The 13440-nt window shown below is 42.8% G+C and overlaps 1 protein-coding gene across 1 annotated transcript in view; it reads left to right on the top strand.

Moving 5' to 3' along the window:
• RANBP10 (RAN binding protein 10) overlaps positions 1-13440 on the top strand; it is an 81550-nt gene that overhangs the window by 11383 nt on the left and 56727 nt on the right. Inside the window, exon 3 of the mRNA XM_059824688.1 lies at positions 11056-11108. Within this exon, the coding sequence (XP_059680671.1) occupies positions 11056-11108 (53 nt within the window). The remainder of the gene's footprint in view (positions 1-11055; positions 11109-13440) is intronic.

The following is a 13440-nucleotide window of genomic DNA, read 5'->3' as shown; positions in this document are numbered from 1 at the left end:
GTGGTAAAGCACGCTTTAAGGAGAGACTGCTGTGTCATGGTGTTACCGGCACAGCGAAGAAGAGTCCTAGGCTTGTGACCATTAGGTAGCCAACCAATGCTAAACTGATGTGTTTTTCCACCTTCGTTTCCCTAGCTTTCAGATGGGATTAATTTTGTCTGCCTTCTAAGTAAACTTCACAGGCGCTTGGAAGAGGAGCGGCGTGGATTGTTCCACCGTCCTGACTTGGTACCTTTAAGAAATAAATAAAGGGGAACCATAATACCTTTCTTTTCGCGGCAGAGCCTTAATAAATCTGCTCTGCTAACTGTCAGAACTAGCATTTGAGATGAGTACTCTTTTTAAGTTTCTTGCAGAAAGTCTTGTAGCTTTTTGAGTAAAGAAATGCCTCCTTCTTTGTTTAAAATATACTGCCCTGATCCAGTTAGGACCGTGGACTAATTGCTTTCTCCCTCCTTCTGCCCCACCTTTATTTATTTTGCGTATAGGAATGCCTCCCTAGTGCTGGGTGCTTTCCAGGCATTCAAAGGCAGATGTTCTTTGCTCCTGGGATTCTTAAAACTGAAGAATATAAAGCACGGGTATACGTGAGTTCTGTTGCTGTGTTCTCCTCTGTTTTACCCGATGAGTTCTTCATTCCTGCACTTGAAAAGCCAAATAGATGCAAGTGCTGGAATTTCACCATTAGCTACTTGCTGTCAAAGGGCAGGTCTGTTCTTAAGTTTTTCTGCTGGGTTCGTGAGGATTTTTGTGGGTTGCTCGCACAAAGTAGCTTTAGACTAGCCAACAAACTCTTCTTGCATTGACTTTTTGGCAGGCTCGCTGGGTATCGTGTTTGTTCTGAAGCAACATCTTTTGACTCAAAGAATTGCTTGTCATATGGGTGGATTCCCCTTCTGGGGACAAACTGAATGCAGCCATCAGTGTAATCCTCTACTTGTATGACTGAGTAATGCTTAAAACAGCCTCTTTAAGAGATCCCTTTGTTTGAATTAGTTAGCCAAATGCTGTCACTCCTGTGAAATAACTTTTCTTGTAGCTTTTTGGATAATTTCTGCCCAGTGACAATATATAATGCTTCCTGGCTGAGTCAGTGCATCTGAGATCTTTTGTATCTTTAAGAGTTAAATTTTTATTTAGAAGTACAGTCATCATTTTGGCTCTTTCCATCTCTTTTCCAGGGAAAGTCTTTTATTGGCAGAAGCAAAAAAAACCCAACTTTTTTTTTAAAAATATACAAATTTAAATTGCAACATGGAAAATCCCTGCACTGCACAATCCACCACACAAGTTCTCTTAGGAGCCAGAAGTGAACGCTGTCCTTTTTAAACGTCACCGTGCTGGAGTAGCATACAAGCTGATGTTTACTGCTGAAGTACTTGGGAACTGGGGGAGGGAAACAAAACCTTTGCCTCTTTGAACTTAATCTTACCGCAGTCATGCTGCTGTAAGATCTAGAGGGAAAACTATTGGCAATCCTGCTGATTGTGTGCTGCGCAGAGGCGTGTGTGGAGCCGGCATCTTTTGGCATGAGGGCTCGCTACCAAGGTCCTTCCCTCATCTGCTATAGCCCAGGAGAGCCGGTGCATGGATAAAAGAAGCAGAGTTGATGTTGTGACTGGTGGTAAGTGTGGCTGATTCAGTCTATTCAAATTTTAAAACGCAACCAGTATTGCCTGGGCAGGGCTGAGGTGCAGTAGAAGTCTGGAAAAATTTGGTGCTATGGTAACTGCTGAGGCTGCTGGTAAGTGGAAACAAGACTTCTGACTGAATCACTAGCATGAGTCTGTGTTTATTTTTGTCTGTCTGCTCTATTTGGAATTGATCTACAGATGCAGCATTTTTAAAGCTTTTGATCGGGTGTGGGGGGCAGTTCCAAGCATTCAGTGTTCACTGCTAAGAAGATGATTTTAGGAGGTCATTTTTGCCTGGCTTTAGTTAAGGTATTTATCTTACATATGATGGAGAGTGGATTTAAATGTGTCATTACCCAACCCCCTAAAAAATCCTTTTCTAAGAGGCTCTTTGAATCCCTCAAAAAGGGACTACAGTTCATGGATAATCCCATATGGAGTCCATCCACACCTGAAGCCTCCAAAACCAGTGATGATGCAGGCGGGCAGACTCTGTAGAGATTTATGTTGAATGATATGGAATGCTATAATTTATTCATTTTTAAAAAGAAGCAGTAGGTTGTGCTTGATGACGCCCACAAATACAGTTTAACTAGTTTTGAATTTGTTGTATAGACAAAACTGGTTTGGAGCATTTGGAATCGAGGCAGTGAGGAGCTGTTGCATCAAGAAGTTCAGAAAGCAGCTGATGCTTTTGGTGGTGGAGGAATTGAACATGATTTTTTTTTTCCCTCTCAATTTTCCAGAGAATAGAGCAATTTTTAATCTGAGGCCTTGTAAGTCTCAAAGCTGATATGTTAATCGATAGTAGATGGGAAAAGCAAAGTAGCTGACATCTTCCAAAACAACAACCAGCGATTGTATACGTGATAATTTGAAGTTCTGGATATAAGCTGTAGGCTGTGGAGTTGAAACCCAGCATGGTGAGAGAGTCTTACTTGATTTTAGGTTGTCTGCAAATTCTTTGTACAGTTCTACAATCATTATGGTCTTATTTTTAAAGTTTGTCGTAAGCTTTACTTGGGAGCATAAGTTGAAGAGCAAAATTTTGTGAACCAGGAAGGCTTTTGGTCATCTTCATTTTTTTTTTTTTCCAGTGACATATTTCCATGGTGTTGTGTATCTAAATTAAAGTGTAATCTTGAATTTAGAATTTCTGGATTTCTAGTACTTGGTTTTTATAAAAATACAAGCTTCTAGCCCTAATTTAAAGCTGTGTTGTCTGAAAATGGAAAGATACTATTGTACACGTTTTTGCCCTTGGTTATGTGCATGGGATTTGCTGCAGTACACAAAAGAGGGAGTATGAAGCTGCACAGAAAATAATAAAGTTAAGCAGGATAAGCTGAAGTGGAAGATGACCTATTTTATCAGAGTTCAACAATTATATTATTTCTTGTAATTTCCAACAGTTTGCTCAGTGTTGCCACCCTTATGGTGGCAACGCACTGCAATGACCCAGCGAGGTATGGGGACAGAATTGAAGCCATCAAAATGCTGCAGCCATGATTCTGATGAAGCTGTGTGCCAAGGTTGTGTGCAGACGTGGTGTCCGCTCTCTTTGTTAAATTCCAGGTGTGCTGATGTCCACAGCAGCAGAAGTAGAGGCAGAGGAACAGGCGAGCACCTCGGGCAGTAGGGAGGGATGGAGTTGGCCCGTGGCCCTGCGCCAGCGGAGCTGTGCTGTGCGATGCTGAAACTAAGGAAGCTGACACCACCACAGGATGAAGCTGCGCTAGAAGAGACAAAGTGACCACAGTTTTACTGTCTTTCACCTTCAGCTCAGCCAAATAGATCAGGGCGTAAGAAACATTCCCTATGCCGAGAGGCATCTCCTGCTCATTGAACAAAATTTGGCGGCTGCCAGCAGATCCAGGAGGTCTTGGGCTTGCTAATGTGAGCAGGTGAAGGTGGTGGGGATCATTCTACCGGAGTAATTGAGCGGTTTGCTCCTCGACAGATTTCTGCTAAGTGTTTTTGGGCCTGCCAGAGTCAGGACCAAGCACTCTGGTATTAGTGCACCAAGCTTAGATGGTGCCTTTATTGTGTGGTCAAACAAGTTGGGACCGTGAATCACAGCTCCCGTGAGGCTTGAACAATTGCCAGAGGTGGCATTTCCAACTGCTCTCTGAAGCAATATAGACCTGGAATGTAGTTCTAGCTGTGGACTGTGATCCCCATTGCTCGCACATGTAGTTGAAAAAAAAACCAAAACAGCAAAACCCACCACCTAGCAAGGAAAACTCTGTAGCAGCAGAGGGTTCCAGACTCAGTAGGAATAAAAAAATTGAAACGCTAACAAGCACGCTGTCTTATCTGCCGATGCGCTGAGTAGGTGGCGAGGAAGCGCTAGAGCACTCCTTGCAAATACAGGGAGAAATCTTCCATGTTGTGCCTGGAAGGCTCTAAACATATCCTTAGAACTCAGTTTATTCTTTATAGATGTGTGTATGTCACATGACTGCGTGAGACTAAATTTTTAGATGCCATAAATGACTGCTTCAGAGAGGCTAATCAGGGAACTCATGAGAAAGGATGTAACTTCTGACTCATGCTCTGAGCAGTGCAGAAAACGTTTACAAAAAATGTGTGTTTAGAAGTTGCTCTACAGCACTGAGCATAAGTACTCCTGTTTAACGTCTTTTGAGAAGCACTATACAAAGGCTACCACTTTGGTGTTCATAAAAAAAAAAACCCAAAACAAACCAAAAAACCCAGAAAACAAACCTATATAAATTGAAGAAGCTTGTTTAAGAAGAGTTAATTAAAAAGATGCAATCATAAGGGTAAAATCCTATCAGACAGTATGGAGCCTGTTTAAGGAGAGACACACCATATTCGAGGATCAATATAAATGTGTGTGAACTACTGGAGAGACTCAAAATGACTTGACAGTTGATAGAATGAGGCACGAAGGTGAGAGGGGATGGGGATACACCCTCCAAAAGTTGAAATTTTATTAGATGAGAAAAATGGAAAGAACAAACTTTAACAAAACAATAAGGTTGACCGAAATGACTTGAGGGACATCTGGCTCAAGGTCTGAAATGTTAAAGGAGTATTTTTCCCTCCCAAAATATCAGGGATGGGAAGCAAGCTAGAAAGTCTGTAAAACCAAGAGATGATTCAGGAGAAATTTTTCTGAAGAGCTCTGGAAAAAGTAGGAATGTTTAGAGGCTCCCAAATGCCAGTGTTTGCTGTTAAAGGATTATCTGGCTCAAGTCGAAGAGTTAATACAACAACAATGTCATTTGTCAATAAAACACATGCAAGTCTTTGTTTTTAAATGATAACCCTTCAACAGGAGCCGGGTAAATACAATAACAGTGTTATTTATCCATAAAACACCGGAACAAATCACTAGGGGTTATTTGGTTTTCATTCAAGAGGTCTAAAGAATGAAATAGCTGAGCCATTAACTGTGGAGTGTGATGTTTAAAAAGGCTTGATTACAGAGGAGAAAAGAGGTATGTGTGCGTGTGTGTGTTTTGTTTTGTGCTTTTTTTTTTTTTTTTTAAGAGATCCGAAGGAATAAAATCACATAGTGCATTCTCTTAAAGTCTCTTCTATCCCCGAGATCTCAACATCAGAGCAGAACCTTCCTTGTTGCTTTTCTGCAAGTGGCTGCTAGGATCAGGACCCTTCAGCCACAGAGCTAAAGGGCTCATGGCCATGTGCCAGGCAGCAGTCATCATGGCATGTTTTGTTTGTGAGTTCAGGGTTGTTCTGTAGATCAGGAACCAGTCTTTCCTGGATGAGCCGTTCTCCTTGACGACTAGGAAGAAAGCTGGGTTCAGCTGGTATGATCAGATCAGGACTTAGCTTGCAGCGTATATGTGTGCCTCAGGAGGGTTCTGTCTTTTCTCAACTCGGTAGCGATCCTGCTTTGTGCTCAGCTAGCCAAGAGTTTGCTGCCTGTCAGCAAAACTGTCCTGAGTCAAGATATTGTTGAATAATTTAGGTTGGAAAGGGTCTCCGTAGGTCATCCAGTTCAGCTCCCCGCTCAAAGCAGGGCCAACTTCAGAAGTTAGATCAGGTTCCTCAGGACCATGTGCAGTCAAGTTTTTGACTGTCTCTGAGGGTGGAGATTCAGTAACTTTTCTGGGCCCTTCTTCCAGCGTTTGATCACTCTTATGGTTAAAATCTTTTTAGTAATATCTAATTGGATTTTTCTTTCTTACAACTTTGATCCTCCCTTCGTCTTCCGTTCTTAAGGCTGAACGAGCATATTTTCCTCAGCCTCTCCTCATCCATCATGTGTCTTGAGCCCCCGTCTTGGTGGCCTCTGCTGCACTCACTCCAGTTTGTAACTCTTCCTTGCCTTGGAGAGCCCCAAACTGAATACGATACTCACAGGTGCAGAACGGAGGGGAGCAAGTCCCTTCCCTTGACCCACTGGCTGCATTCATACTAGTACAGCCCAGGACGTGGTTGGTGGGAGTAGTTCTCTTTATCGTACTGCTTAATCATGTTGGTCTTTCCACCCTCCCCCTTTTTTTCCGCCCTCCTTTTTCTTGGCTTTCCTCTCGGTCTCCTTTGCAGGTCACAGGTATTTGTTCTGAGCCTGTAATACGACGTCTTTACCTCATCTCTCTGTTCCTGGAAGCATTTTTCTTATCCTTGATCTCTTATCATTTAAACCAGTTCCTAGGCTATGACTTTCTTTTTGTACCGAGATAATTTCTTTAAGATCCTCTGGTGAAGGACCTTACCACTGCTGAACACAGATATTTCGATCATTTGCCTATGGTGCCGTGTCCTTTTCATGGCAGTTGTTGGTGCAGGAGGGTTCTTGGGTGGGGGTGTTTTGCAGGCCATGTTTTGTGTCATAATAGGGAAGTGGAGACCAGCGGTTGATCTCTCTTCTTAAAGAGCTGAACCCTTTCACTGATACACAAGATCAGAATAGCGACTAGCTGCCGTTGTCTTAGCTGATAGCTGCCACAGTGCTGTCCTTCGCATCTCCGCTCAAGTGTGTTTCAGAGGAGTTCCTAGGCCAAAGAGGAACGACATCTTCCCCTCTGGACTCTGTGGAACAAAGGTGCCAGCAGTTATGGCATCCCTTCTCAGATGAAACTTTCTTTTTTCTGTTTATTAGTTACTGAGGAGTAGATAGTCTAGAGAATAGGTTCTTTCATCTTTACAGTCCTTTACAAACTTAGGTTTTGGGATGAATGCCCAAAAGTCTTGCCTTGTCTCCGCTCAGTTCATGTATCTTTTGAAGCAATGCTGGTCTTTACAATTGAGCTTTCTACTTCAGGACATCCTGCAGACTATGCAGGGCTTCATTTTGTATGAATCCTCCCCACTCCACTCTTTCGTTACATCTTGCCTGGCTGCTCTGCGGCATGTGGCAGCAGAAACCTTTGGGATGTCTTTTGTTAGGCTGTATCTTGGCAGCCTCTGATCCCTCCTTGGAGGGAGCACGTGCCCGGGCAGATGCCAGCTGACCTTGGGCTGCCAGTTCCCTTAGTGCCCTGTTTTGTACTGGAGGAGCTGGTTAGCCTGTGGTAGGGATGGGGCTGCCCTAGAGCTCCTTCCATCGTGACCAAGCAAGATGAGGAGGATTATCTCCAGGGTGGGGCCAGTCAGATTTAAAAGCTTAGGGCTACTATCTGCAGGAAGTAGTCATTTCAGCTGTGTCCTGGGACTTGGAGCAGTGCAGAATACACTCAGGGCATTTATTTGCCTTTCTGCATGCACTGTGTGCAGGCTGTATTGCACTGGAGTGTCCACTGTCCTGTCTCAACAAGTAGAGTGCCTTGAGCTCTTCTTTTTGTAGGCAGGCTGCAGGCTTTTAGCATTTCTGCAGGGAATATCAGAATTCACAGAATCACAGAATCACAACGGTTGGAAAAGACTTGTAAGATCATCAAGTCCAACCACCAACCCAACCCCACCATGCCCACTAAACCATGTCCCGCAGTGCCACGTCCACACGTTCCTTGAACGCCTCCAGGGATGGTGACTCCACCACCTCCCTGGGCAGCCTCTTCCAGTGCTTCACCACTCTCTCTGGAAAGACATTTTTCCTAATATCCAGCCTAAACCTCTCCTGGCGCAACTTGAGGCCATTTCCTCTCGTCCTGTTGCTAGTCACTTGGGAGAAGAGACCAACACCCACCTCTCTGCAACCCCCTTTCAGGTAGTTGTAGAGAGCAAATTGCTACATAATAATGTATATCCTAGATATTTTGGAAACCCTCATAGATCTCTTTTTATCTTTCTAAATGAGAAACAGGAAATCCAGCCAAATGTCCTGGAATCTGTGACTGGAGAGTTTCAGAGATAAACTTGTTTGGCCTAAATGCCATCCAGAGGTTCAGATCTTCTGCTCCTGAACTGGCTGTCGCCAAAGCCTCTTTTGAGTATTTTTCTAAGTTCAGTGGTCTTCTTACTATTTCCTTTATCAAACACTAACGCTTTCTTGGTGCTTATGTAATTACATAATCTATAGACGGCGAGAGCTGAAGGACCTGGGCTGACCTTTGGTTGTAGCTGGCCGTTACATTGGCATAGCCCTATTTGTCAGCGTTCGCCCCATGAAACTTTGAACTTGAAGAGCCCTAGTCTTGCGGTAGGAAAACACTGAGCTGGGTGAAGGGAAGTTATGAGTCCAGCAATAGGTTCTCCGTATCATAATCATGTATCATTTTCCTGTGAAGATAACCTTAAGAGGCCAGGGGCCAGCTAAAAGGAAAAGGCGGACCATATAATGGTTAGTAATTCCGTGACTGGGAGTATAGATAACGGGGTTTGTGACTCCAGGGAGAACGGCATCATGACTTGGCTGGTAGACACAAAGCGCGCGGCTCTCCCAAGGTCTCTGAGTATTGTACCAGTTGCTGAGCGTGAAGTGATAGTTGTGGTCCCTGTGGTGCTGAAGGCATTGGGAAGAGCAGGAAAGGTTCTGTATGTAAAACTTCTAACTCTTACATAGGAAGTTGAAAACCAGGACCTCTGCTGTAGCAGTCTCCAGAATGCTTTGCCCCATCGTTGGACAGTCCTGTGCTCTGCCCGGTACCAGACACAGAGGTGAGGAGGAACAGTTCTGGTATGTTGCTGAGGAACTGGTCTGAAGAGGAGGGGTTCGGATCCTCTGGAGGCTAGGATACTTCTGAAATAGAGCGTGGTTTTTTTTAAAGAAGGGACTGACTTCATTTAAAGCACTGTAAAACTAGGTTTCAAGTGTTTGAAATCTGGAAAGTCGTGATACCAAGGTGTGAAGTGTACGAGAAAGGCGAAGTTGGCCGTGGTTGTGAAGATGTGATGCTATCATATTAAAGAGATTATAGACTCAAGTTTGATAAACATATATCATGGATCTCTAAGGATTAAAATTCCTGTGTAAACAAGACAAAAAATCAGTTATTGCCATTCCCATCCTGTTTCACTGGGGTGGCAATGAGGACTGAGCCACAGAGAAGTCAAAGAGAGGAAAGAGTTGCTGCAGGAGACTTGTAGCTTGAAGAAGTGTAACTTTGGGGTCCCATTCAGAAATAATATTTTTAGACGTGATTACTGTTTTATAGAGCAGGTAGTCACGGAAGCCACAGGAGGAAAGCTGATGCTGTGCGGGAATAGCAGGACATTGGCTGCAGCCCATTTGGATTTACACCTTTACATCAACAAGAGCCCAACAGTAACTTAATTTCAAAGCACAAGTAACCTAAAAATATGGAAGCTTGTTAAAAAAAACCTGAGCAGTGCAGCTGTTTCTGTGGTTCCGGGGGATATTAAAAAAACTACAGACCATGCAAATTAACAGAAATAGAACAAACAAAATGGGTATGTGCATAAATACAGCAGTGAGGAAGAAGAGCCTTTGCGAAGGCTGCCCATGCCTTACGGTCCTCTTGAACGCAGATGTAGATAAGGATCGGTCTGCCTGGATTTGCAAAAGCCATTTGGCAAAGTCCAGTCTCAAAAATTCTTGAGGAAGGTAAAGGAAATGTGGGATAAAGTGAAGGAGCTTGTGTGGTTGAATGATGGGTTAGAAGATTCACTAATAGGTAGGAAACGGGGCAGAGAAATGAACGGCCCGTGTGTGCCTGTCCTGCCCCCTCTCCTCCCTGCAGCGGAGGATGTTCACCGGTGGATTTCTGCCGTACTAAGCCTCTGATACTCACTACGTTAATAAATGACCTGGAAGTGAAATTAATAGTAAGACGATATTTTTTGCTGACGATCTGAAGCTAACTACAGTTGTAAAATCAAGGGCTGACTATGTAGAAGGGTCTGGCAGTACTGACTGACGGGACGATAAAATGAAAGAAGCAGTTCAGGCTGGATAGATGTAAAATGATTCTCATGGGGGGAGAATAAACAATCGAAACTTGACACAAAAAATGGTCTCTGAGCTGCCTCTTACAATGCAGGGACAAGTTCTTTGTGTCCCAGTTCCATGGAAAAATCAGCTCAGTTCTCATCTGCAGTCAAAAAATAAATGGAATAATAAAGACCAGGAGGGGGAGGAATAGAAACCAAAACAGAGAACATCATTATACTGTTGTCTGTAATAATCACCGTGTGTTGGTGTTGTGAATGTTGCTTGCCGTTCTGGTTTCCCCCAGCTTCTCAAAGAAGACACAGAACTGGAGGTGTAGCAAGAGTATTAAGAGGTATAGATTAGCTTCCGTATGAGGAACAGCTGAGTAGACTGTGAGTAGTCAACCTTGAGAAGAGACCGTTGGGGAGTGGGGTGTGAATGAGGACTTTAAAATCCTTGAAACGCTATTCCTCTCTCCAGTTCTGAAAATGGAAGTACCAAGCAAAACTAGCTCGGACAGTGATGGAATGGCGGGGCTGCAGCATGTTGCCTTTTCAGAGAGCTTGCAAAGGTTCAGAAAGCGGTCAGATTAATGGAGGAAAATCTGTTGGGGTGTGAAATACTGGAAGACCACCTTTGGCTTAGGAAAGTCTGTAAAATGTATGTTGGACAATGAAAGAATGTTCTTGGAAAGTAGGACTGTTTGCTCTGTCTGTGCATCTGCTACCAGCTATTCCTGGAGACAATACATTAGGCTGGATGGATGTTTGTTCTCGTGTTCTTTATCTGCCCTTACCTATTTTTTTACTCTCTTGTTAATCACCTATATAAATAGTTTTTTCTGATTATATGAAAAAACTCCACCACACCTAATTGCTGATTATTTTCCAGTCCTTTTCCTACTGATGAGGAGCTAAAGAGTAGCTGTAGTTGTATATCAGAAAGCTCTCAGTCACTAAAGCAGACCTACATTTTGTCTTTGAGTCAAGAAAAGACTAAAAAAGTAATGGAAAATCTTTAGTGATTTCAACATTCATACCTTAAATGATTTGTGGATTGGTTGTTTCTTCTTTTTTCTGTTTTTCTGCTGCAGGAAATCTTGTGGCTTGGCCATTCTGTGCTTGACTGATATTTTGTTTGGTTTTTTTGAAGGTACATGGGAATAGGACTTTCTGCTCAAGGGGTCAACATGAACAGGCTTCCTGGTAAGTCACTGCTAAGATTTGGTTTGGCTTACAGACTGTGTTAAATGTTCATTTGGAATAAAGATTTTAATTTCTATATATCAATTAGTCAATGTTAATTATTATTAATAAAATGTCATGGCTATTAATAAAATGTTATGACTATAAGTGTCTTACATCTGGATGTTTCAAACTATTGAGTGTTATCCTAAACTGAGTTACTAGTATTGTTAATGTAGCCATGATGATTAATATTAAACTAATGAGTAACGGGTAAGATGATGAGCTTTCTCATGCAAGCTCTTCTTTGCGTCTGAAAAATAAGCAGCAAAATAATTTGACATTCAATCTGTATATCCCATGTGACAAATTTACATGAAAGAATCTGAAAATGACAGGAAAATTGGCCTGTCATATTGTCTCTCCTATCTTCTTTCCCTCTTCTCAGTGGAAAAAATAGAAAAATGTGCTAGAGAGCTATTTCCAGTTAATATTGTGGCTTCCTTGGTTTGAAATGCTTGGGTTTAGCTTAGCCTCTAAGTTGGTTAAGTAGCTTCTTTTTAAAAATAAATAATCAGCAATCTTCTTTTTGTAATTTTTAGTTAACGCATTGGATATTATTAACTTCTAGATTTGCATCAACAAAGTGACTTCTGTAGCAGGCATTCTTTCAGCTGGGTTTCAAACTTGAAGTTGTCTGTGTTTGGTAGAAAGTAAATGGTCTTCAAGTGCCAGAATGACAGCTGGTTCCCAGTGGCGGGGGCTTTTCTTGGTCTTGGGTGTGATTTACTTCTGGTGGAGTTGTTTTAAAGCTGAAATGTGTGTTCAACGCTTATTACGCATCTTGGTATCTCCATTCAGAAAACATTCTCCTTTGTCCTAACAAAAGGAAGAGCTTCCACGGAGGTTGCGCTAAAGCCCTTGTGAATTCACTTCTCAGTCAGGATTTTGCTTTCATCTTCACTGGTGACTCGCATACTCAGAGAGCGGAACATGCTCATTTTTTCCGTATAACCTCCAATTGAAAATGTTGCAGCATTGGAGCAAAATCCCTGACTATTCTGTTAGCAAAATACATGATTCTGTAGCTCTGTTAAAAATTTCTGAAATGTATATTTCTATAGCGATGTTTCTGAAATTCTGCTGAGACTGCAGATGGAGTCTCAGCAAGGAGACGAAAAGGGGACTAAGACAGCCAGGGTCTTTGGATGATTTCAGAAAATAGCCAGCTTTCTGCTGCCCATTCTTTTAGTTGTAAATCTGCTGCTGAATTTTGCAATGGAACAGCTGCCTTGTCTTGTTACTGAAGAGAAGCATGGAGGTCTTGGAATGTATGAGGGAGCGTTTGGAACCTTTTGCATTGATAAAGAAGATATTTGGAATTGTAGGCTAATTGCATTAGTTAATTAGTTGAATTAAAATTTCATCAGTGAAACAATAAGCAATATTGTTTTAGTGACAAATGTCAGTGCAGCGCGTGGGCCATTCCTAAATCACAACCGTGGTTGGCAGTTGCAGGCAGACTTCCCTTTCCAGGTACCACTTTGGTCGTGTTCGATCGACCTTGAAAGTCATCTTTTGGCCACTGTCAGGGGCAAGTCCTAAGACTTGTTGATCTGACTTGGGCACCACCTTCCTTGCATCTGTTTTTCTCTGGTAATTTCAGACCTGCCCAGAGAGTTTGTGGAACCTCTGACTTTGGAGGTATTTAGGACTCAGCTGGACATGGCCTTGACCAACCTGATCTCATTAGACCTCCTTTGAACAGGGGTTGGACTAGGTGGCTTCTGGAGGTCCCTTCCCTCCTTAGTTATTCTACACTTCTATGATAACTCTGTGTTTTGGGAGAATGGTTTCAGTGACACCCATGTTTTAAAGAATTTGCATCGTACTGTGAACTATATTTGTTAATAATGGTTATGACAACTACAGCAGATACACATTGGAGGGAGAATTAAGGTCACAGGTCTTTATCCACTTGGAACTAGACCAGCGAAGGAGGAAGGCAGGACACTGCCAGTTTTCTCAAGTGATACTTGGTTGCAGAAAGGTAGGGGATGTCTAGATCAACATGATCTGGTGCCAACAGGTATAGAAGTCTCAGTTTTCAGACTCCTCCTCTCTCTGCACTCCCTCTCCCCCCAGACCTCCCGACCCAAATGGGTTGCGGTCATGTTCTAGATGAAGCATGAGTCTAGTCCTGTTGTTTCTTCCCAGGGTTGAAGTGCTTGGCTGCTCGGAAGAGGAGTTGTTTGACTGTTAAGGGAGCATGTTCTGTTCAAGAAATGGCTCTCTGGCTTGTGCAGTGCAAGGATGGGTGGGATTATCTTGTAGACTTGGCCTGTAGACTGCT

This window comes from Gavia stellata, chromosome 15, assembly GCF_030936135.1.
Source record: "Gavia stellata isolate bGavSte3 chromosome 15, bGavSte3.hap2, whole genome shotgun sequence".
Classification (NCBI taxonomy): domain Eukaryota; kingdom Metazoa; phylum Chordata; class Aves; order Gaviiformes; family Gaviidae; genus Gavia; species Gavia stellata.
The sequence above is the reverse complement of the archived record's forward strand: the minus strand, read 5'-3'. Positions and strand labels throughout refer to the sequence as shown.